Raw genomic sequence first — 24217 nt, 5'->3', positions numbered from 1 at the left:
AGGTGAGTTGTGCCAGGTTGTCCCATGAACTGCTTTGTAACCATCTTTGGTTTTCCTTCTGCTACTTCATGTCTGAGTCTCAGAGCTTGCTGGTTAGAGCATCAGTTGGCAAAGTCAGTCTCTTCCTACTTCAGAAGCGTTGTTTTAATTCTTCTTATGCTGGCCAGAGGAACTTTGACTGGTCTGCCTTTCCAGGAAACCCACAGATGAGTTTCAAAGGCAGACAATGACTCCGTGGTCAGATCTGCAATGTAGGGCTGCATGCATTTAAGAATAAAATTTCCCCAACTTCAGTAAATGTCAAGAAGGTGTGACTGAGTTTGGCTAAATGTTGCAAAAGCATTTCAGATATTGTTTTGTATTATCCTAATGCTAATGTAAGAAGCTTGCTAAAGCTCAAAAGGGGTTTGTTGTAAATGATGTAAGCACTAGTGTCATCTCATAGCAATCAGGCAAATTTATTTTGAGTGGAGAGGGGATGAGGTACGTAGAAATGAAAAACAGCACAGTGACAAGGGAGAGGTATAGTAAGTGTAAAACAAGGACTCATACTCTGCATTAATTTTCTCCTTACATTCAGGTCACCTCAGCTGTTCTAGAATGTAAATTATTAGAAGCTACAGAAAAAAAAAAAGCAGATGCTGCACTAGGATAAATACTTCGCATGTGCATATGTATTTTCTGTCATAGGCAAATGTGTGGCTTATCTTTCTCACTGACAACATAAAAACTAGAAGCTGGAAATTTTTGTATTAATTTCCTGTGCTTGATTCAGCTACCTGTTCTCTGACTTTGAGAAAGCCATTTAACTGTCAAATCTCTGCTTTTCCAACTGTAGCATAGCGAAAATAATCCTGCACAGTTTCTTTTACTTACTTTGACATTTAGGTATTGGAACAAGGTATTCTCTTCGTAGAGAGATTACATACAAGAAATATTGTAAATGTCATCTCACCTCACAACTCGGGAAGCAAATACAATAGAGGTTCTCCAGTACAGAGTTGACAAAGAAGCCAGAAAACCAAGTGAATTCAGACTTCATTCAACAGTGTACAGCAGGCAAAGTGATGACTTGTGTCTACTTTTCAGAAAAATGGAAGTTGTAGGGCTGTGCTGTCACATGTTACTAAGACCTTTACCAGACATTCTGGAACAAGTTTGGTGTAGTCTAATGACTTTTTAACAACCTTAATTCTATTTTAAAAAGAAACAAGAAGGAAAATAGACTGCCAAGTAGTTCTTATTTAGCTTCCTAACTTACTAATGTTCAGATTCTGTAATTCTCAGTAGTTTTCGTAATTCTTTAAGGTAATTAATAAATTAGATTGGTCTGTAAAAGAGGATACAAATGTTGTGAAGGAGGTACTCCTCCAACTTTGTCCTGTCAGTATTTCAGAACATCCAAAGATGAAGGTTCCACAGTTTCTCTGTCTGTTTCTGTGTTAGACCACCATCATGGTGAAAATTTTTTTCTTGGTATTTCCCTCGTTGAATCTTACTGCCCACTGCCTCTCTTGTCCTATCACCGTGCTTCTCTGAAGGGAGCCCAGCTCTGTCTCATACATCTTTTCATTAAATTAGTGAAGAAAAAAGGAGGATTTCTCCCTTTAGTTTTCATACCTTAAGAGTGAACAAGTCCAGTTCAGTATCATTTTCAGAGTTGCTGAAAGTATATTCATTTAATGTCATTCACATTGTAAATGGTGCTGTTAAGCTGTTGGCCTCAGCCAATCAGCCCTTGTGGGTGCCCCCAGCTGCCAGCTGGACTTCGCACTGCTCACCACAACCTTTTCAGCCTCAAAGTCCAGCTAGTTTTTTGCCAGCCTGATTGTCTACTTACCTAGTCCACATGTTACCAGTCTGGTTGAAGGACACTATGGAACACCCTGCAAAAGTCAGAGTAGGTGTCATTTGCTGTAGTCACTGGTCACTTAGCCAGTCATCTCCATATAGAAATCTAGCAGGTACTCATGCAATAAAAGTCTGAATCATTCTGTTCTTTGAGCCTTCACTCCTGCCACCTGCAGTTTTATCCCCTAGATATGAACAATTTACAGGAGAATATAAATCTTACAGTGGAATAGAGTGGAGAATGAAGATCTCTTCTTTCTGAGTAAGAATACAAAAGCTCAGTCCCTTAGGGAGGGGAGAGGAGAGAGCTGTGATTTGAAAAGGATTGGATGCTGAACCATTGATAGTTCCTTCTGGTAGCTACACATCATTAACTTTTGCTGACATCTTCAGCCAAGAAACAAAACTGAATTTGGGTGCCTTTCTGCTTGTAACTTAAAATAATTGTACCTGGTGTGATATGTTTTTATTTAATTTTTACTAGTATACTTCTGCTGCTTTTGTTTTGTCATCTTAACTTTAGTTGTTCCTTTCATTCTTAGGATTTTTAAAAAATGAATGGTAGAGAAAATAAATCACGCAGACTCCCCTTCCAAAAAACCCTATGACTGAGGTTACTTTTATTCTAATTTACAATTATAAATACAATATTGTCTCATTTATACAGGTTGTGCCACTGATTTATTGTTCAGATGCCTTGCAGTTATTTTAGTAGGTTAGATTTTGTTGATGGTCAAGTCTGTTTCTGAGTCTCTTTATTCTGTAGTTCTGAGTTTCGAATAATTCTGATGTAATTTGTTTGCTTTTGAATTACTGAAATACAATTTCTTTCTTTCTTCTTATGCTTTTTATTTTATTATATACATTATATGTCTTGAGATACAGTTTTTCTTCATTAGTACTGGGATTTTTTAGACTTCATCTTGTTTCCCCTGTATATTAGGTGTCACTATGACACTTCAGTAGCCTTAGGAAGTGGTGTAAGTCTCATTACAAATTTAAAAAAAAAGAAAAAAAAATGCCAGGCAGATTCAGAGAATCAGGTAGCATAGTAGTAACTGAACATGGTTACTCTGCCTTGTGGACAGTGTTCTGCAATGGATTCTGTTTGAGAAGGTGTAACTGCCTATCTCAGGGCAGAACCTTCTGGGCTGGTGACATGTGGTACCAGTTTGGGTCTCAAAGACAAGGCTCATTATTTTACTGCCTGCTTGTGAAGATGTGAGTGAAACTATTCTTTCCCTTGTCTTCTCAAATGTGTGAGGTTACTTACAGCCCACCAGTGAAATATTTCCTTTCTTCCTAATCACTTCATGTTACAGATGCAGTTTGCCAGGCACTGTAATCCTCAGATGTCCTTGTAACAGTGACACTGCCATCCAGATTCTCACCACTCTTCTTCATTAATGTCACATACTGAATGCACCCAGAATTCATGCAGATGGCTTCTGTCAGCTGTGCCAGTCCCTAAGAGGGACTGAGTGGAGCTGAAGTGCTCTGTGCTTTGACTTAGGTTTGTAGAAATATGAGCATTACCAAATGCAGCATTTTGGAAAAGCATCGGAAGGCAAAGGGGAAAAAATGTTGGAAATTGTCATAAAGGTGAAGTTGTTTGACAGTGTAGCAAAATTCATTAGAAAATGGTGAAATTTTGGCACCTGGTAGAATTGGGTCCCTTGTATGAAAATCTGCTAATGGTTACCTTTTTGGAGACATGCACTGGCTTCTCTCACTTAGGGTTTAAATTTATAAATTTATAAATAATTTATAGATTATTGTTTATTTATATTATTATGTATACTATTATATTTATATATTAATATATATATTATAATTTATTTATTAAATTTTTTTTTCTCAGCCTTTTGGCTAAGATCAAGTGTAGTGTGTAGTAAATGTTACTATGTGATAAACACATTTAGATTGCTGTAAAAGATTGCATTAATTTTTAAGATAATTTTCAGTTGCTTTTAAACGTAATCCTTCATATGAGTTGTGTAGAAAAAATTATTTATCCATCGGGATTCATCTTGCCATTTAATTATCTTTGCTTAGTTCTTGTTTCCTAATAAGTGTTTCAGTCTTGGGGCTGTGGTTTTAATGGTATAATTATTATTATTAATTATGTGTAAGTGTTTGGAAAACGTACATAAGCCCAGCATTCTCAGATGTTGCAATAAAATCATGCGTGAATCTTTTGGGCTCCCCGGTACTGCAGTAACAGTCCATTAAGAAAAAAAAAGTATCAACTCCCTGCAGAGTAAAAAGAGTCTTTTATACATGCTATTTGACTGGATTTTAATAGCTTGAGAATAGTGAAGAATTTCAAAGAAGGGTGGCCATTTGTGAAGGGGAAAGAGGATTTAAACTATAACTGTGATTGCTATCAAGTTGGTGATTTAATTGGCATGTTTGTGGGGGCACATTTGTTAGGGTTGAAGAATAAACTACTGCGTTTTCAAAATTCTTAGTTACAGAGAGTAATTGCTGAGTAAATAAAAATTTAATTTGCTAAATTACTTGTGTTCAGCAGTCTTCCAAGTTTGAATACAAGTTTTTAAAGAGTTCTTCCTGGAGCCAAAGAAGAATAGTATGGGATTGTCATCACCTCTTTATTTGCTCTCTTACCTGTTTCAGGCCACACAGTTTTGTGCAGTGACTGTCAACATAAACTCACCTGTATGTGCTTGAATTAAGTTGTATATTTCAGTGAGATATCCATGCCTGGTTGAAAAATTTATGTGTGATAGGTAATTTACCATATTCTTTGTAGCTTCCTTGCTAGCTGTGTATGTTTATGCTACTTTCTTGTAAGGGATTCTTGTCACATAGCACTCATTTATATTTCACCTGGAGACTGTTCTCACTGAGTAGTTTTTGCTTTTCTTGGATACAACTTCAGGATGCTGAAATTCTTGCCAAGCTTGATTTCTGGAGTCAACATGGCTGTGTTATGGTATCTGTGCATTATATACATGTTTGGTTATTATATACATAATGGAGATTATTCAAATAACTGTAATGAATCTACACTCTAATCTTTAGTGTGGAGTATTTTTAATCTGTCACTGGATAAACTGTTTCTTACATTTTGTAGAGTACTATATTTATTGCTTGACATAAGTAGCAGATTGAAACCTTCTGTATACTTACAACCTAAATTCAGACAAACCTCATGAACATGGAATCTGAAATCCTAAGTTCTTGCTAGCTTATGAATTCTTCTTGAACGTACCCTTCAAATAAAGAAAAAAAAAAGAAAAAAACCTAAAGAAGCAAACAAAACCCAACACCTAAAACCCCAACAAGCCCCTAAACTATATTGAGATGCTTTGAGGTTGGTTTACTACTTATATTCCCACACAGAAAAGATCTCATGAGCCTGATAAAGATTGTGATTGCATAAGATCATTTAATTAAAAGCTAATTGATATGACTGGGGACAAGGTAAGTATTTTTTCAGAAAGTGGGAGACATTAAAAGGGTTTGCAGATAGTCTAATTGAGAAAGAGTTCTTTTTTGTTTTTTCTTCAAGAAATTTGGTCTCTGCATATTTTCTGTGTAAGCAACAAAGCATGCTTAAACTTCATTTCTGAAGCATCATTCTGTAAAAAATCTTGCTTTCTCTGGGTTTTGAAATTGTTCTCTGTATTATTTTAATACATTTTTATTTTTTCCCTGTAACTTTTAACATCATTCTTGTGAGTAATATAATCCAGAACACAGTGTCATATTATTTGTGATTTATTTTGTTTGGTGGCATTTTTTTGTTTACTTTGGTTTTTGTTTGCTTTTTGTTTTTTAAATTATCCTTAGTTGACAGAAGAAACTTTGTTTGGTAGCCCTGTCAAAAAAAAAAAGTAGCACAACTGTGTGCAGTTTATGAAAATGTGCTGTACTTACAAACTGCCTATAAGAGTGTGATGTTTTTTAGGTGGGTAGTAGATGACTGAGTTCTGTCAGACAGCTTTCTCAATTCTGCGCTTTCTTCGTGATCTCACCAGAACTCATTACTATTGCTACTTTAAACAACTAAGTTGTAGAGAACTACTGTTTTTCTAAATATGGAGCTTTTTCATTGAAACACCAAATGATCTGAAACTCAAGAAAAACAGGGGCAGGTCATTTTATAGAAGGATGGCGCCTATAGAATTAAGTGGTATCTCAGGATTTCTAGATTTTGGCATTCTTGACAAACTAGAAATTTCAGGCATATGGGGAATGTGTTGTGTGTATGCATTTATGTACCTTACATATCTGTGTGTATATAGAGAGATGAGATACAAATTTCAGCTAATTTTAATAGCTTACTTGAAGCCTTATAAGCCTGATTTATTTTCTGGCCTAAATCAGGCGGGATGAGGAGTGATTCTGCTTTGCATAGGCATGTGCTTACCTGCTTTGGATTCTTAAGAAAGGAATTTTTCCCTTCTGGGTTGACTTTATTTAGGGAAAAGGGTCTTTTGAAGCATGTCTGACTTTTATTTTTTCTGTTTCTTATTTTCTTTTTCAGGACAATTGAGAGAATTTTTACATGAATTAAGATGAAAATTAAATCTAGGCAAGAATCTTGTTTTCAGATGTTATCAATAGCCAGTACTAGTAACAGTGTAAGAAAAAGTATATTTATCAGTGGAAGGTTGTCACTTTACCTGAAAATCAGTACATATTTTCCTGGGATTATAAAGTGTCTTTCATATGGGGCAGAACTTTAAATTCAATTGCATGGAGTGATGTGCATTGCTTCTGAGCTGGGCAACCATGTGATGTCACACTGAAAAAATATTCCTAACCAGCCTCCTGTGCTTTTGTTCAACACATGTGAATTTCTGCTGCTGTGCCGAACAGTAACAGGTTCTTTTTTTACTTTTTAGCATTAATTAATTCTCAGAGGAAAAATACCAATAACTTGGCTTTTCTACAATAGTTCATAGAAAGCATGTATATAGTTATGCTTATTTTGAGATATCAAAACTTGTATCAAAACAGTGTTATTGAGCCCAGACCAAGAAGCCTTTTACTTCTCCTTGTGGCACTCACTTGTTCTTTCTACTCAGTTTTTTCTCACAAATCCTTCTCAGCTATAGAACACAAGGGTCAGTCAGTAATGAAGATTGGAACTGTACCAGTGGAAGTTGAGTTTTAAGTGAGAATGTGTTAAAGCTAGTTTCAAATTTGTGTACCTTGTGTCCATACTTTACCTCTTAACAGCTTTTAAGGTAAGTTCTGGTGGAGTCGTTGAATGCTTCTTCCTGTTCAGACTGCAGCTAGACAACAGTGGTGAGAACTATATAAAAGTTGGAACCAGAAGAATATGCAAAAAAATTTAGAACATTATGTACAAATTACTTTTAAATCATCGTCTGTTGTACATGATTGATCCAAAAGACTGACTTTAAATTTTACCGATTTAGAGTACTCAAAATCAGCACTCCAGCTTTAAGTAAGATTAAGACTTTTTTTTTTTTTTTTTTTTTTTTCTTTTTTAACTAAAAGCCACATGAAGCATAAAAAGCCTGGGCCATCCATATGATCTGTGCCTATATTTAGATGCAAGTAATTTACTGGCTCATTTAGATGAATGTAAATGAATTTGCCGTGCATTCTGCTTTTAATTTCATTTGATAAAGTGTGTGTTAATCATGTTATATCCAGTTCTTTGATCTTTCTTTCTGTTTGAGATGGCTCTGAATGAGCAGAGCCAAAGTCAAGCCACTTAAGTATGGGTCAATACAATGCAGATCCTCCTTTCCATTGGTTGTAGATACTGATTGAATATTTTAAAAAAGGCAGACTCTCTAATTTTGGGTCTATTGAAGATTTTAATCACAATGGTTAATGTGGTTATACCTTTTTTATCATAGAACCATAGAATTACAGAATGATCTGAATTGGAAGAGAACAGCCCTTTGATGTCTGGACTTCTCCCAGCAGATTCTTTTTAGTGGTGTGCAATAGCTTGCTCTCCAGTTGTAAATATATTTTCAAATCTGGAGAATTTGAGCTTTGCTCTAACAACTTCCTGGTATGTGTCTGTCAGCATCATTCTGTGCCACTTAGAAATAAAATACACAAGTACTTTTAGTATTGGTTTCCCATAACTGAGTAGTCAATTTCATGTAATTAGCAGAAGTTCTTTGGACTCCACAGTTCTGAGTACGTGGTCTTGTGATCATCACTGCAATTTAGACTGCTTGTAAGGCATCAAGACTTGGCTCAAAGTGGTTGGTTGATTGGAAATCTTCAAAACACTTCTCTAATTGACAGTTCAGGAGAAGCATTTTTTTTCTTCAGGCAGCGCTCTTCTCTTGTCAATATCTGTACCCATCCCCCTCCTTTTCCTTAATGCAGAATTTAGGAAAGGTTACTCCTGAGTTGTACTCCTGCACAAAACTTCCCTACCCCTTCTCATTATGCACCATAATCTTTAATCTTTGATTGTCAGTGAAGTAACAGCGTATGTTAAAATCAAATCAGATTTTCCTCACAAGCATAGTGCTTCCTAATATTCTCTCCTGTTATTTTATTCCTCAGACTGTCTAGCCCAATGACTAACACTTCATTGTTTTAAATCTCTGCTGAGAGACCAACATTTCTTGTTGAAAATCAACAGGAGACAACTGGTATATTTGTGTGGAATTACCCAGCATCGTTCTCTCATACACAGGAAGGCAATTAGTAATTGTTAATAGCAGAATTTCAAAGTCTGTGAGGTTGTGTTTGCATATATTACTTTCTTGCTTCCACTTGTGTCTGAATGACCAATGCATATCAAGTTTCATTGCCCTGGTAGGGCAACCCAGAACTGTGAGTTTTGAGACTTCTCACACTGCATCCATCAGTCTCACCCAGACTTTCATTTACATTACAACAGGAAACTTGGATGGCATGATAGCATACCCATGAGGTTTCCTTTTCCTCTCCTAGGGTTTGTCCTGGTCAACTGGCATTAGGTATTTGTTTCTGTTGTAATTTCTTACTGTAATTTTTGTTTGCATACCTCCTTTCCCAAGAAATCCTTATTAAAATAAGATTTAAATCTTACAGGCTGTCTTACTTATCTGGTGAAAATATGAAGAGAGCCTCTCGTAGCAGAGCAGGCATTGCAGAGCTGGTTTAAAAGTAGAGGCTGTGCCAAAATAAACAAATACTTTCAGAGATGAAAACAATTGCTTTTGATTTTGATTTATTTTGGTAGTTTTAAATTATCAAAGTTTTCATGGGTTTTTAAAATGATTGGTCAAAATTTGAAATGTTTTTTTTTTTATTATTTTATTATTACTTTAAGAAAAGACTTATTAAAGGGCAAGTACCCAGACACTGAAAAAAAAAAAAAGTCTGATTTTTTTATCTATTTCTCCCCCCTCGAGATATGCTTTAGATGGATCTTCTGGAGAATTTTGCTCTTTTCATGACATTATCTTGTGTGATAGCCTTGCTACAGCCTTTTTTGTACAGCTTAAATTCTTGAGCTTGTTATCCTAGTCTTGTGTCTTCACAGGAACAGGTTGGGAAAGGCAGTCTTGTACTTCTCTGCTCTAAATGTAGTGTTGTCTAAATTATGTCCCCACATGTTTTTCATTCCTCCATTGGGTCTCACTCAAATGTGGCACATTTTTATCTTTAGTTTTCGAAGTCTGTTAGGTCCTATCTCTGCTTTCTCTTTTTGAAATCTCTCCTTCAGGACTCACATACTGACATCTCATATGTGTTAATTTGCATTAGCTTCTTAGTGAGTTGTTCAAGCTAATCTTACCTGTGTGTCTGACCAAGACCAGGCAACATTTTTCCTGGGTCTTTTTTTCTAATTCTCCTTTTTTGTTCAACAGTAAAAAAGAAAACAACACGCCAAACAACAATAAACAAAAAATCAAAACCACAAAATACAGCTTCTCAAAACAGGGGAGAAAAAAAAATAATGTAATCTGTATGTTCATTTTATTGAGAGTTCTGCCTGCCATGATGGCTGAGATGTCTTGCCATTTCCTTGTAGTCCTCATTAGCTTCTTTGTGCTTTGCTGTTTCAGTTGTAGATGGTGAGCATTTTGGGTTTGGGATTATGTGGTCCTGGCTTTCTGCTAGGGCTGTTAGAGAAAGCCTTTTCTACAAAATCTGACATAACATAATCTGTTTTCCAAAACAGTATTTTAGAGTGTTTTTGTGGAAAGTTTTTAAGTCTTATGTCTATATTGTATCAGAAGGGCTTCACTGAAGTATGGAAGTAGGTTGTAGATGTGGAGAAACAGGTTGTTAGGCATCCCTTTGCTGAGGGACATAAACAATTAGGAATTGCCAGCCTGAGACATATAAAAAAAATTATGAGCAGATGAGCTTAGAACAAATGGGAGCAAAGGAACATTATAGGGTGAAAATAGCTTTTAAAGAGAAAAAAGTTATGAGTTGTATCTCTGATTCCTTGGACAGAGGAAGCAATTGAATTCTGTCCTGGTAGAGGCTGGTAATACCATGGGCATGTATAGAGAGAAGCTCTCTTGTCTCCTTTGGCTGCAAGACATCTAAATGACTTTATTGTTGATTGCTTTAATACTGTAGCAAGTTTTGTTGGTATTGTTACCAGCTCAGTGGAATAACTTATTTATTATTTATTTTTTATTTATGATCAGTTTAAATACATAGTACATATAAATGCAGGCAGAATTCTGAAGGAACAATTTAGTATCACAAATTGTAAGTGAAGACATAAAAGCTAACTTTTTTTTTTATTTGTTTGCAGTTATTTGTATATTGCTGAGCTATTTGAAGCTTCCCTTCAAATTCATAAATTTTGGCTAATTCTGTAGGAAGGAAAAATAATTTTTCCAGAATATTTTTAATTTGAGAAAAAACTTTATGCAACTGAGGTTTTCTGATACTACTTAGTAGTAACCCACCCTGTTGATTACAGTTAACTCAAGGATGCTGCTTGGTGAAGGGAATATAGCTTATATCAGAGAAGCAAAGTTATATAATAGAAAGGGTTTCATACCTAAATATTAGACAACTCTCCAATTTTCAATTCTTTTAATTTTTTTTTTTTTCATTTTGCAATAGCTGAGTATTTCTTTGGCATCTTGACCTTAGTTTGGTTATTTTTTGTGATTTCAGGAAGGTGATTTTACCAATAGAACAATGAAGCTATGGCATTATACTCTACTGGTCTGAGTTCGTACTCAAAACTTTCAGAAATCCAAGCATCTTTGCAAAGAGAGTATCATTTTATTGTGGTGTGTAGCTGGTTTTATATTTCTGTTTGGTGGAGTGGTTCTGCTGACACAGAGATGAAGAGACATTCAGGAGGTTCAACATTGCAGACTTCATGCCTGGCTTAACCCAGTTTCCTCTCATGTGCAATGGGAACAAATAAGACATTTGCCTGGTACATTCACACAGTGATCAACTGTTAACAATTAATGTCTAATGCTCATGACTGATCTTAACAATCAACATTCACTGCAATGAATGATGCTTTTTTACTGTGCCTTCCTGTTGTATTAAAATCAAGGAAGTTTCTGCAGACAGTGATTCTTTCTGTATTTTTGTGTTGGTCTGTTCCATGGGGGAAGGGTGTTCTGGGCAGGGTTCCTCTGTGTGTAAGGCCACTGGAACCTTCTGGTAAATAGCAACTAAACTGAGAGAAATTGGAAAAAAACCCACTTCAGTGCATGAAATACAATGTGATGTATTTAAGGGGTAATAATTATATATAATTAAAAAGAAAATGTTCAGCTGAAAATACCAGTTGCTCTCTCGATGATTCAGCACACTTAACATTTTTCATCCACATCTATGTGTTTCTGTTTATAAATAATTCTGTAGATGATTAGCAGAGAAGTTGGAGGCAGAGGGTTTTGAAGTGAAAAGAATATTGGGGAGTAAGGGCATGAGAGAAATCAGAGAGAAGAAGGGTAGGGATACTGGGGTCAGTCCCATTGAGTTATCAAGATGTGTTACCCATGTGCAGATCTGTCCTGCTGCTGAACTAGGTAAAGCTTTCTCCGAGTAGCCTGCACCAACATGAGGTAGTTAGCATTTAATATTGCCATGGATGAAATCCCCATGATTAATTATTAGAAACAATTCCATAAAAGTGAAGTACTTTTCTTTCTTTAACAGGCCATTGTATATAACCTTATATTGCTTCTAGTTTGGGTTATGTGTTGGCAAATTAGGTACTGAATCTACAGGAGGTGAGTCACTAGGAGGTAATGTTTCATTGACCCAGGTTTTCTTATTAATTGTACATGTATTTATTGTTTGGCATAGTACCTTTCTTCAGAATTCTTATGTATTTGAGTGCCTGGGTCAGTATAGCCATTCATTTTGTTGCTTCGTTGTTAATCTTGATGTCTTAAAAGTATGACAAAGTGTATTGTAATATTATTTTTACTGTAAAAAAATTATAAACTATATCTAGATAATTTTCTTGCAAATAATTTTTTTACTTTACTAAAATTTGAACTTTTTACAAAGTAACAGTTCTTCCTTGTGTTTTTGTAGGGGAAAATGCAGTGTTGCACTTCTGAATGAGACCGAGTCGGTGCTTTCCTATCTGGAGAAAGAGGTAATATGTGGCTTCTGTTTGGGTAAATACTTGGATGGGTTTATGGTTTTATTGCAGTAGCTTTAATAAATGGGAAAATAATACTTTTAAAACCCGTTATTGAAGGGTACGTTAGAAAAACTGTGGTATTGAGAATCCTGATTTTAAAAGTGTTACTGGATAAATATTAATTAACACTCTTAAATGACAGCTTTATGAGTGTGGTTGCATTTAGAAAATAATTACCTTCAAGTAATCCAAATGGTATTATGCAAAAGAAAAATATACAAATTTTCCTGTAGTGTATACTAAAAGAGGAATTTCTATACCTCCCCCCCAAAAAAAAATTGTAGAAAGATAAATCTTCTGTAGTCAATGGACAGAGAGAGCAAGAGAACTTTCAGTAGAGGGCAACTTAGCATAGGAGTTAAATTTGAATTAATGTGTCCCCTCACCTTTCATTTTGTAATGGAAGAAACTTAGGGTGCTTAGCCTTACCAGAGAGGAAGAAAATTCCACAGGAAAGATAATTGCATTGCAAAATACCTTTCTGAATAACCCTATTTTTCTTTCAGAGCATCTTAATCTAACGTCAGACAGACAGTGGGGTTTAGGTGACATTAGCATGGTGGCTTTTTTAAATTTCTACACCAAAAGCACTGACGATCAGTAAAACTATTTCTGAAAACAGAACTTCCCCATGCTTCAGGTGACAGTACCAGATATGTTAATATAATTTTTTGGGTGATCTCTTTGCAGACACTGATGGTGTTTTGTGCTTCTTGGAACTAATTTATAATACAAAGCCAGTATGGTGGAGTTATTTAGGAGAGGAAATGTTAAATTCCAAAAGCAGTTAATTCTTTCAAAATCAATTGATATATTTTTGTGTGAGAGTCTTTTCATTATTGCTGTGTTGTGAAATAATTCTTAGGAATGGGAAAAGTTTCAGTTAGCCATTTAAAAGTACTCACGAAAAATCTGCATTATTTAAAATAAGGATTAATGTACCAAGCCTGAGTTCTGCAAAAGTATGCAAAAGGGGGTAATTTTAATAATTTCCAAATGGAAGGTGATACAGATTTACAAACCTAATTTTAAAAATCATTATGCTGTTGCAAATGTGTGTTCTTTTTTTAGGATACTTTTTTTTATTCATTGGTATATGATCCATCATTGAAAACGCTTTTAGCAGACAAGGGAGAAATCAGAGTGGGGCCTAGATACCAAGCAGATGTGCCAGACATGCTTGCAGAAGGTAATATATGGTCTTTGATTAGTCGATTAAAAACTTACTATCTTGCATTATTACTTATGCTCATTTTCTGAATAGTCAGAAAAAGTAAAATAGTAGGTCTCAGAAAACTGATAAATATCAGTAAATACTATGAAAAAACAAAGGATACTTGAATAGGTTTTGACATTGCCTGTGTCGAGATTGTGCATAACACAGTTAAGCATTCCTTGTTTGTTTATGTAATTGTATGGTCCAGTTAGTTCTTGGATAACAGGCCTCTTGAAAGAATGTTGAGGACCAAACCATTTTGTAGAGTAATATCATGATGGTAAAATTAGTGAGAAATGTATTCTTTCTCTCTCTTTTACACATAAAGAATGTGAGTCCTTGTGTATTCTTAACTTAAAATACTGCCTTTAGTCACAGCACTTTGTCTGTTTTGTAGTAGAACTAAAATGTTTCAAGCCTAGGCCTATCTTTAAAAATCACTGGTATTTTAAAGTTTAACATAATTTATTTATGATCTAGCACAACTTAGTCTTTTGCCACGTAACTTTGTACTTGAAATTTAGTTTAAAAGAGTAATATTTAGTATTTGGGTGTTACTTGAGATGCATGAGCAGTTGTGTCTTGTCATGTTTGCAATTAAATTTAGTAAATTTTAAAATGATCTGATTTCTTGAGTGAAATGTGGACTCAGTATTGAGTGCTAAGAAAGGAAAAAGTTTGGGGAGAAGTATCTAGGCATAGATACTATTTCCAAGAATTTTGGTATTCATTCCTTTGTAAGAAAAAATTACATGACAGGAATATAAGTTACACTAAGTCAAAGGTGTTCTGAATGTCCCAAATGTATGTATTTATACCCTTAAATAGTGTGTGTTCTGTTCATGATGGGCTTTTTTTATCCTCTGTTACACATTTTCTTTTGTACAAACCAAGTATTATTTCTACAGAGCTTTTAATAAACTGTGTAAAACCAGATTTAATAATTAATATAATTAATATATAATGATGTATAATTAATACATATTGTATATATAATACATATATACTTAATATGACAAGTTGCAGATTATTTTACAATGAATGCTGTTTGTTAGCTCACCTGCATTATTATTCTGACTCTTTTAGTAACCAGAAACAAACTCTAGGAAGTCCTCTCCAAACTTGTTTTTAAGGTGCACAGACTTCTTTCAGAACAAGTTTGAGTAGAATATTGTACATTGCTCTTTTTGCTGTAAATTGTGCCTGTCACAGAGAAACAGATATTTATGTAGACATTCAGGTGCTCAAGAGGACAGTTTCCCAGAGGACTAAGAGAGGAAAATGACTGTCTCAATGTGTGTATCAAGTAGCCAGGAAGTACTGATGTGTTTCTGAAATACCTGCTTGGATTACTGGGTTTCAGGATGAGCTGGGGTTGTCTGCCAGACAAGGAAGTCTTTTCCTACTGAATTCTGCTACTTAAATTACTAAAGACTGAGCCTAATTATGGAGTAGTGAAATACTACATATAAAGTGAAATTTCCATGGGAAGAACCATTTACTCATTTTAATTTTGTCTAAAATTTAGTTCTGTATGTATTGATAGTTAAATTACTAAGCTCTCCTGGTTCTTAACTTTCTGAGTTAAATCATTGATTCAGCTAAATGATTAGATCTTTCTCTTACATCTTGAAGACAGATCTCATTGAGTATTGCTTTCTTGTTTTTCTTACTCCCCATTAATCCCCAAAGTGGAATAAGTGATGCAGTTATGTTGTCTTTAGTAGGCAATAATGGTCCATCAATTATAAAGGTTCAGAAACACCAGGCTGCCTAGAAACAAAGATCTGGTGATACACAGACAACTACTTTGACAGTTTAGTTGGATTAATCTGTCTTTATTTCCAGTGCCTGCTGGAAAGAAGAGTTTGGTTTTAGGAGGATAAAAATATCTGAATCGTTGGAGTTTTGATTGATTGCTATCTAAATGTTTCTGAAACCTACTGACCTCCAAGGAAAAGAAGAAGATAACTAAGCTGTTAATGTGTCTTTATGTAAGCTGACACCTTGAAAGTTAATCCATTCACTGTCAAGCTTTTCATTCATGAAAACAAATCTAAACTATGTTTAAAATAAATAGAATGACATAGTTATGTATGGAAAATACAGGATTCTGTGAAGGTATCTGAAGCTTGAAATAATTTTTTTGCCAGTATTTTTAAAAGTAACTGCCTGTCCAAATTATTATATCATACTATATAACTCTAAAACCCTAGAATAATACCTTAAATTAAAAGGGAGAATTTAGACATCTTCAAGGTAAATTGTTACATTTCATCTAATAGTAGTATTGTATAATAAAATATAATTGATAACTTCCTTCACATGTAATTTTTTGTTTACATTGTCATGCCAATTTTAATGTAAAGGAAATATACCTTGTTGAATATTGCTGGCATGCATATTTTATGTTTACAGAGAATCCAAGTCAAAAGACAGAAAACATGCCAGTTCAGCCTAACTTTCAGAAGACCAGTTTCAAAATAGCTAAAAAGTTCTTTGAACTGTGCAACTCGTTTATGTCTTCTGAAAGCATTAACTCATTTTAATGTAAACACACTTACAAATTCTAGTAATTAAAAATTCAAATTGCTTGCATTTTCTCTTTAAATGTGACTACTGTCTGTATGTGGTGTTTATTGGAGAACTATAATTTTTTTTTTTTATGGATTTATTTTATATTTTTCTGCCTCGATTTTACTTTTTTTATATTGTTGAATAAAACATACTCCAAAATCCTCTTTCCGTAAGATAAGACAAACTTTGAATAATGCAGTATACCTTCTCCTTCCCATCCTGCCCCATGAATGAATTAGATAACTTTATATATAATCTCTCTAATTTTTGAAATGTAAAGAAATTTTTCTTTTTAAAAGACTGAAAGGTTTATTAGAATCAAGATACATAACAGATCCAACTCTTTTTCCACTTTGAGATACAGTAAATCATAAATCTGTCATAGTAACATTAAACAAATAGAAACAAAGTTTAAATCTGGTTGAAAATGTTTAAGTGTTGTTTATCTGCATCACTTTTGTTTGTAGTGGTTTAGCTAAATTGCTTAGATTACACAGTTAGTGAAGATTATAATTTTGGAGAAAGACCAGACTGGATTTCTTTTCAGCAGTCTTTTAGGATGTTTGGTATGAACATCTTTGAGAGTAAAACTGTGATCAGAGTTGCCAGATTGAAATTATATCATGGTTGTGTGAAACCATTCCTTCTTCCCCCAATGCCAAGTGCTCCAGCCTTTCTAAACTTGAGTTTGAAGATTTTGAGGGTCTTTTTAGTTGATTTTACTGGAGAACAGGAGACTGTATTCTACAGCACTGCTTCCTTTTGAGCTAAATCTTTGTATAGATTCTCATGAAGCTTATGAACCACTCTAGTTTTGTCCAGTGTCCACAAATACAGAGAAGGAATTTGGTTTGTCTGCTAACAGTTAACTTGAAATTGCCTTATTTGCTCCCTTTTTGAAGACTGCATTGCCAGGGTCTTAGAGACATTTGGTAGTTTGTAGACTTTTTGACTCTATTGATGATAGGAGAAAACTTCAATCTGAAACTTTAAACTCTGAAATTTGGGTAAGGTAGTAGCAAGTGAGAGAATAAAAGAAGAGTGACAAGAGCAAAAGAAAAAACTTCACCCTCTATCTGGTAGTGTGTCTCAGTCAGAAGGACAGTTTTCTTCCTCTGTGCTTTGAGATTTGACTTTAATCTCAGTCTAGATTACAGGAAAAATGCAGTATTTTAAGGTATTCTTGTTACTAAATTTGAGAAATTGTGGAATTTACTGGGGGATGAAGGGGCTTAGGGAAGCAGCTCTGTGGGAAAAGCCCTGGGGAACTGGCAGACAGCAAGGGGAGGCAGATCAGCAACGTGCCCTGCCAGTGAAGGAGGACAGCAGCATTCTGAGCTGCATCACCTGGCACATATCAGGGAAAGTCATCATCCACCTTTACTGAGCACTCATCTATATGCTGTGTCCAGTATAAGGAAGTTAATAATAAATTGGAGTTCAGTGGAGGCTATCAAACCATTTTGGGCTAGAGCAGTAGCCCTGCAAGGATGGGCTGAGGGTACTGTGTTTGCTCCATCTGGGGGCTTCAAGAGAGAGGGACCAAGAGCAGCCCTCCCAGTGACTGGGAAGAGGAGGTTACTGAGAAGACAGAGAGGTTATTGACAATGATGTATAGTGAAAGTATGAGATAAAATAGACATAAATTGAAATCAGATGTTCAGAATGGCCATGAACAAAAAATTTTTTCCCCATGAGCATGGGGAGCAAGTCCCCAGGGAGGCTGTGTTATCTCTCTTAAGGAGCTTCAAGACCCAGGTGGATAAAGCTCTGGTTTGATCTCGCAGCTCTCTTCTTTGAGGATGAGTCTGGGCTAGAGACCTCCTGAAGTCCCTTCCAATTTGAACTGATCCTACTATTGTACTTCAGTTTAGCAGTCTCCTGATGAGCTTCAGCCCACAGTCTTCTGCCTTTCTTCCTGAGGAAGTGCTGCTTTGTGTGTAGAGAAATAGTTGGAACTGGAAATTTAACTCTTATTCAACAAACACATGAATGGTCATCTAATCAAAACACCTGTGCTTCAAAGATGATAGTGGGCCACATCTTTTTCTCTGCTTACCCACAGTCATTTTTCATTATGAGAAGTGGAAAAAGTATCCTGAAATTGCTCCTTAGTCACTTTCCCTCTAGTGATGATGCTAGGTAGTAGGTAGCTGGCTTTTGATGCATTCAGTCATTGCCATTAGCATGCTCAGTTTCATCTGACTTATATAAAAGCTTGAGGCAGCTTTTATCAAATCTTAGTGTAAAAATAAAAGGAACAACCAAAGATGAGGAAGTACAAACACTAATATTAAGCTAGCAACATGAATACCTAGCAAAAAGTCTTCAGTATTGTTAGAATACTGCAGTATGTGTATAATGTGATTAAGTTAACAAAGTAACTACTAACCTTTAAAAAAATTGTTTCTCTCCTGTAATATTATGCAGTACTTTCTGAGATTTAGTGCAAAACCACCACCCAGAAAGTAGATTATAGAGGGTTTTAAACTCTGAGCTTTCTCTGCCTCTCTGAAGTTGTTCAGGTGGTTGAAGGACATCTGTGGGCACACAAAGATTCTCATCCTCTTATCCTGAGCAGCATCACAGTGGTAGCTGTTGGACACTATCAGTGTGCATGTGCTTATCTGAACAGTGGAAAGTGCCTGCTAAGAATGTTTTAATACTAATTAATTGCCTGTGTAAAGCAGCAGCTTCTGTCAGTTCAGCCAGCTCTGCTCATGGTAGGATACTGAGTGCTGGGCCAGTCATGTGGAGATAGAGATCACAGCAAAACAAGGTGCTGTCAGAGTGGGAAATGTCATGATGGATGCATGAAGGGTTAGGGCTGATTCACAGTTGGTGGGAAATGAAATTTTATTCTCCATGCAGGGGTGGATGGAAAGAGACAAGCATCAAGAGGTTGACAGGGGAATGATGAGGTTTAAATGTTTATGTAGAGCTGGCTGCCAGTATTAAGTACTGCTAGTCCTAATTGAGTGCTGCCACCAGTAATGCCAAACTGTTTGCAAATCCCTGTTTTAATTAGCCCAGGAGGCTGCTCTTAGAGCCACTGCTAGGGGGATGTCTGTGTACTACTGCATGGAATTTTTCTCATGCTAATGGTTCCCTCCCAGCTGCAGTACTGTTCCTGCCTCTGTGATGCTTATCTCTTTTATCTTGGTTTAAAAGCAGACCACGGTGTTCCTGGGGAGTTCTATATGGAGCAGGGATCTGACCCAGGTACTGTGTAGCCATTTAAAGCAATACAAAGAATTTGGAGTTGGCAGGGAAGAGTTCTTACCCTCTTACTAAAACAGAGAGAAGTGGAATTAGTCTCTGAAATGGAGGAAGAAGAAACCTGTAGGGAAGACATTGTGTTCAAAGTTTTTTTCCTGTTTAATAAATAAAATTATAAACTATATTCCAATTGTCTGGATAAATACCTAGAGTCCCTTTTACACATCTGAAAATATCCACTGAGTGTCTAGAAACAGCATTTGCTGTGCAGCCAGTTGTGTTCTTGAAGGGAAGACATTTTAGAATTAATGGAATTCAAGTAGCTGAGTGCTTAACAGGAAGAAGGGGAGGAGTGGAGGAAATTTTGGGTGATGTTTGGGGAGCTTGTATCCAAGACTTTTAGGACTTTGTTTTAGAAAAGAACAAAATAATTCCTTTTAGAGGTATTACCTAATGTTTTCTCTTTTTTGCTTCTTAATGTAACTCAGTTCTGTACACATGGATTTTAATAAACCAGACATACCAGATAGAAACAATTAAACTCAGACTTAAAGCCTTTTAATGTCTGGAATTTCAGGATTTTAAATTTAAAACTTGTTGCAACTAAAAGGACAAATTAGAAACTCGTCTACATATTTTTTAACATTGTGAAAGTACAGGATGCTTAGATCTGGTGTATCTTTGATTTCTCTGAATGTTTCCCATATATCATAAAACTTTTGTTTTCATTTAATAAATGAGAAATGTGTTTTAGAATATTGGAATCTAGCTGTAATCTCACGAGGAGAGATCTGTTCTCTTACTTCATGGTGCATACTACTCCCATTTATTGGAAAGTCACTGCTGAATTTGAAAAAACACTTAAAATAGCTAGAGACCTGCAGGAGCTGTTTGAATGGCACAACTGATTCTCTTGTGAAAAGTCTGTGTGTTGGATTATCTGTATTAGAGTTGATATAGTTGCAGTGATTTCGTTCTGTTGTGAGAAGAAAAAGACCAGGCAATATAAATTTAAAAAAGAAAATATTCTGTATTCTGATATTTAAATAATAAAAATCAGAGAGCCATGCATTTGTTAGTCTCTGAAGACAGGATGTGTGGCTGTGAAAAATGTCTGACAGGATAAACAAATATTGTGTCTTGCTCTCCTGTCTGTTTTAAGAAAATATGGTCTGTAGCTTGTGCTAATTGATCAGTCTGATAACTGTTGGAAACAAGAACTAGGCACATTCATAAGATAGGCAGTTCTTAGAAAACAAAATTAAAAAAATATTGCCTCTTTTCCCCCAACTTTAGTATTTCGTAGATAGTGTATGTTTGGCCTTTTGTTTTTAACTGGCTTAAAAACATGAGAGATGATGATTTTGAAGGCCATGTGGTCCTGAAGTAGTTAACATTTCCTGTGTAGTTGCAATTATGAGAAAAAATCAGTGGATTTAGTTTAAACCTGTTTCTTAGGTACAGTGATCAGAGAAAGAATTGCTTTTCCTGTGCATGCAGAAGGTGACAACAGCAGCAGCTTTAGGCTTTCCATGGCTGTATGTTGGCAGGGGAGGAAAAGATTGTCCTGGGAAAAGCTGCCTCCTGTGAAGTACTTCTTTGGATGGGGTGGAAGAACTTGTTTGAGTAGCAGCTTGCACACCTCTTTTGTTCTGCATCCTGCAATTGAGATGTTCATGGTTTGTTGTCTGAAACCAGATTTTCTGTCAATTCAAGATGACCCCACGGGTATCTAGACAGCAGAAAACAAAGCTCAGATTCCAGTACCAGAACTACTACCTTCAGGAAAAAGTATAGAAGAAAATGTTTATGCCTAACTTGCATTTTCTTCAAAAAGATGCCTTGTAGAAATCTGTTGCACTGAGTTTCATATGAAATGCATTGAAACGTCGAAGTCCTCAGAAAAATGTTTGAAGTTAGCAGCCAAATAAAAAATAATTTAAAAATACCAGTCAGAATAAGCCAGAAGCAGATAAAAATCTTTGAGGGCAGTTGGTTTAACTGAAACATAATAGCTTGCTATTTTAATACTGTTTTAAGAAGGAATGAATGGGAAAAAAAAACAGAACAAACCAATTCAGAAATTCCCACTTCTGGAAACTTGAATAGAATATGAAACAGAAAATGTATGATTGTGCTAACCCTGTAAGACTAACACTTAGGTTCAGAACAGAAGAACTTGGCTTAGATTTGATTCATCTCTGCTGAAGAGGAATATTTAGAACAAATCACAGAATGTTTAAGGTTACATTCAATTATTCTCCACAAATAATAAATGAGAATAAAACTTTAGATGTATGCAAATATACTTTGTTCTCTAATGGAGTTTCTGTTGTTGCACTTTTGACTCTGAGTTACCATGATAGGTTTTTCTATAATAACTTCTAAAATAAGTAGCTTTTTCTTGAGGTCTAGCAAATTTAAATATGGTAGTCACTTGTCCAATTTGTAGTGTTTTTTTTTTTCTTATTATTGTACTCAGTGGTGTAAATCTTTCAAAATTAACTGTAAAATGTGTGATCACAAATAGAAAATGCTCTTTACAATGTTGTTTGTGAGGATTTTATTTAGAGGATTATAATGTCCTTTGCATCAGTTGTGCCAATCTCTCTACTAGGGACCTTAGTGACTGATGTGCTGGGCAATTAAAGGCATGTTTTATCGGTTTAAATTAAACAAAACACAGCTCTTGTGAATGGCCTCCTTGTGCCCCTTTTCAAAAAAGGCTTCATTTACTTCTGCCTGACCTTGCAGGTGCAAGATAAATCTGTAGTTCAGGGCTGCAGCCACATATACTACAGAAGCTCTGTTAGGTATTTGGAAGCTTTGCAGTGTTTTGTGAAGTCTTTTCAGTAATGGTACTTTAAAATATTTTTTGCCTTTCAGTACTCTTCATTATTAAGGTATTAAGTGCACGTGCAATTTTGATGAAAGAAGCCACTACAAAGGTTGGGTTGGCTCATACATGTTTATTGTAACTATAGTGTTCTTCTGTGATGTGGCAATGGAAATTCCTGAGCATCACTTAACATTCACAAAGTTTGTATTAACAGGCAAATGATAGATTAAAAGAGTTGGAAATCATGCTGTTGAGCAAATATATCTTAAAAAGATTGTTGAACAGCTGAAGTGTGTTATTCGGGTTCTCTTTGGGGACTGGGTGAGTGATCTGCTTATCTCAGGTTTACTTCATTCCCCCAAAAAAGCCACTTGGAGTTGTTGTGATCATAACAAGAGAGTAATGAATTCCTGCTGGTTGAGCATGGACTGTGCTAAGCTGCTGTCATAGAATCATAGAATTAGCCGGGTTGGAAGGGACCTCAGAGATCATCAAGTCCAACCCTTGACCCACCGGAGCAGTTGCTAGACCATGGCACTGAGTGCCACATCCAGTCTCTTTTTAAATATCTCCAGGGACGGAGAATCTACCACCTCACCGGGCAGTCCATTCCATAGCCTGATCACCCTCTCCGTGAAGAAATTCTTTCTAATATCTAACCTAAACCTCCCCTGGCACAACTTAAGACTGTGTCCTCTTGTCTTGTTGAAGGTCGTCTGTGAAAAGAGTCCAGCTCCCACCTCGCTACAGCCTCCTTTCAGGTAGTTGTAGACAGCAATGAGGTCTCCCCTGAGCCTCCTCTTCTTCAGGCTGAACAGCCCCAGCTCTCTCAGCCTCTCCTCATAGGGCCTGTGCTCGAGTCCCTTCACCAGCCTGGTTGCCCTCCTTTGGACCTGTTCCAGGACCTCTACATCCTTCTTAAACTGAGGGGCCCAGAACTGGACACAGTACTCGAGGTGTGGCCTCACCAGGGCTGAGTACAGGGGCAGAATCACCTCTCTGGACCTGCTGGTGACGCTGTTTCTGATACAGGCCAGGATGCCATTGGCCTTCTTGGCCACCTGGGCCATGTTCATGTTTCTTGTTAATGCAGACTCCCAGGTCCCTTTCTGCCTGGCTGCTCTCAGCCACTCGGTGCCCAGCCTGGAGCTCCCCATGGGGTTGTTGTGGCCAAAGTGCAGGACCCGGCACTTGGCCTTGTTGAACCTCATCCCGTTGGAATCGGCCCAGCTCTCCAGTCTGTCCAGGTCCCTCTGTGTGTGATTGCTGTTTGAAAAATTTCTTTACTAGAAATATCCATAGAGCCTTGGCTGAGATTGTTCAAATACTAAATGAGTTCTGTCAGTCTTATGAAGGGTAGAGGTATTTATTGTATCCTGTGGATGTGCTTATTATTCCAAATAATGTATCACACTGAGTGCTCAAATAGCCTTTCAAGCAGCATCCTCTTAGGGTTTCATCGACTTCGGTTTTTTCTACCTCAGTAACTTTGCTCTAAATGGACTCACTGTAGGTTCACATTTTTTTTTTTCCTTTGCTGTCCTATTGTAAGTCCGATTTTTTTCTTTTAAGTTTTTTTTGTAGAGGATGAAAAATCAGATAAAGATGAGATGTGGATTTTAGACTTGAATAAGTCAAAATACATTTAATCCTAAAGAAAAAGTTATCTTCTAATTTGTTTTGTTTAAATTGGCAAATTAATAGTACTATTTACCTTTAGAAAAGTGAATTTGCCTATTCATAACATTAGGTTTATGTAAAAAAATTGCAGGATTAGAGATTTCATTTTAATTTAGTGGGGGGGGGGGGGGAGTTCTTTGTTTTTTTTAAGAATACAGTGTCAGTGCATTGTGGTATCTCTCTAAAACAAGAATGTTTAGTATTGTTAATATTCATATATATTATG

General features: G+C 36.0%; 1 protein-coding gene across 2 annotated transcripts in view; it reads left to right on the top strand.

Moving 5' to 3' along the window:
- MTA3 (metastasis associated 1 family member 3) overlaps positions 1-24217 on the top strand; it is a 132985-nt gene that overhangs the window by 20812 nt on the left and 87956 nt on the right. For both annotated transcript variants that reach the window (XM_071739499.1, XM_071739498.1), the window contains exons 5-6: positions 12349-12412; positions 13532-13649. In XM_071739499.1, the coding sequence (XP_071595600.1) occupies positions 12349-12412; positions 13532-13649 (182 nt within the window). The remainder of the gene's footprint in view (positions 1-12348; positions 12413-13531; positions 13650-24217) is intronic.

The sequence above is a fragment of the Heliangelus exortis genome, chromosome 3, assembly GCF_036169615.1.
Source record: "Heliangelus exortis chromosome 3, bHelExo1.hap1, whole genome shotgun sequence".
NCBI classification, from domain to species: Eukaryota; Metazoa; Chordata; class Aves; order Apodiformes; family Trochilidae; genus Heliangelus; species Heliangelus exortis.
This window is presented reverse-complemented; position numbering and strand designations above follow the sequence as displayed.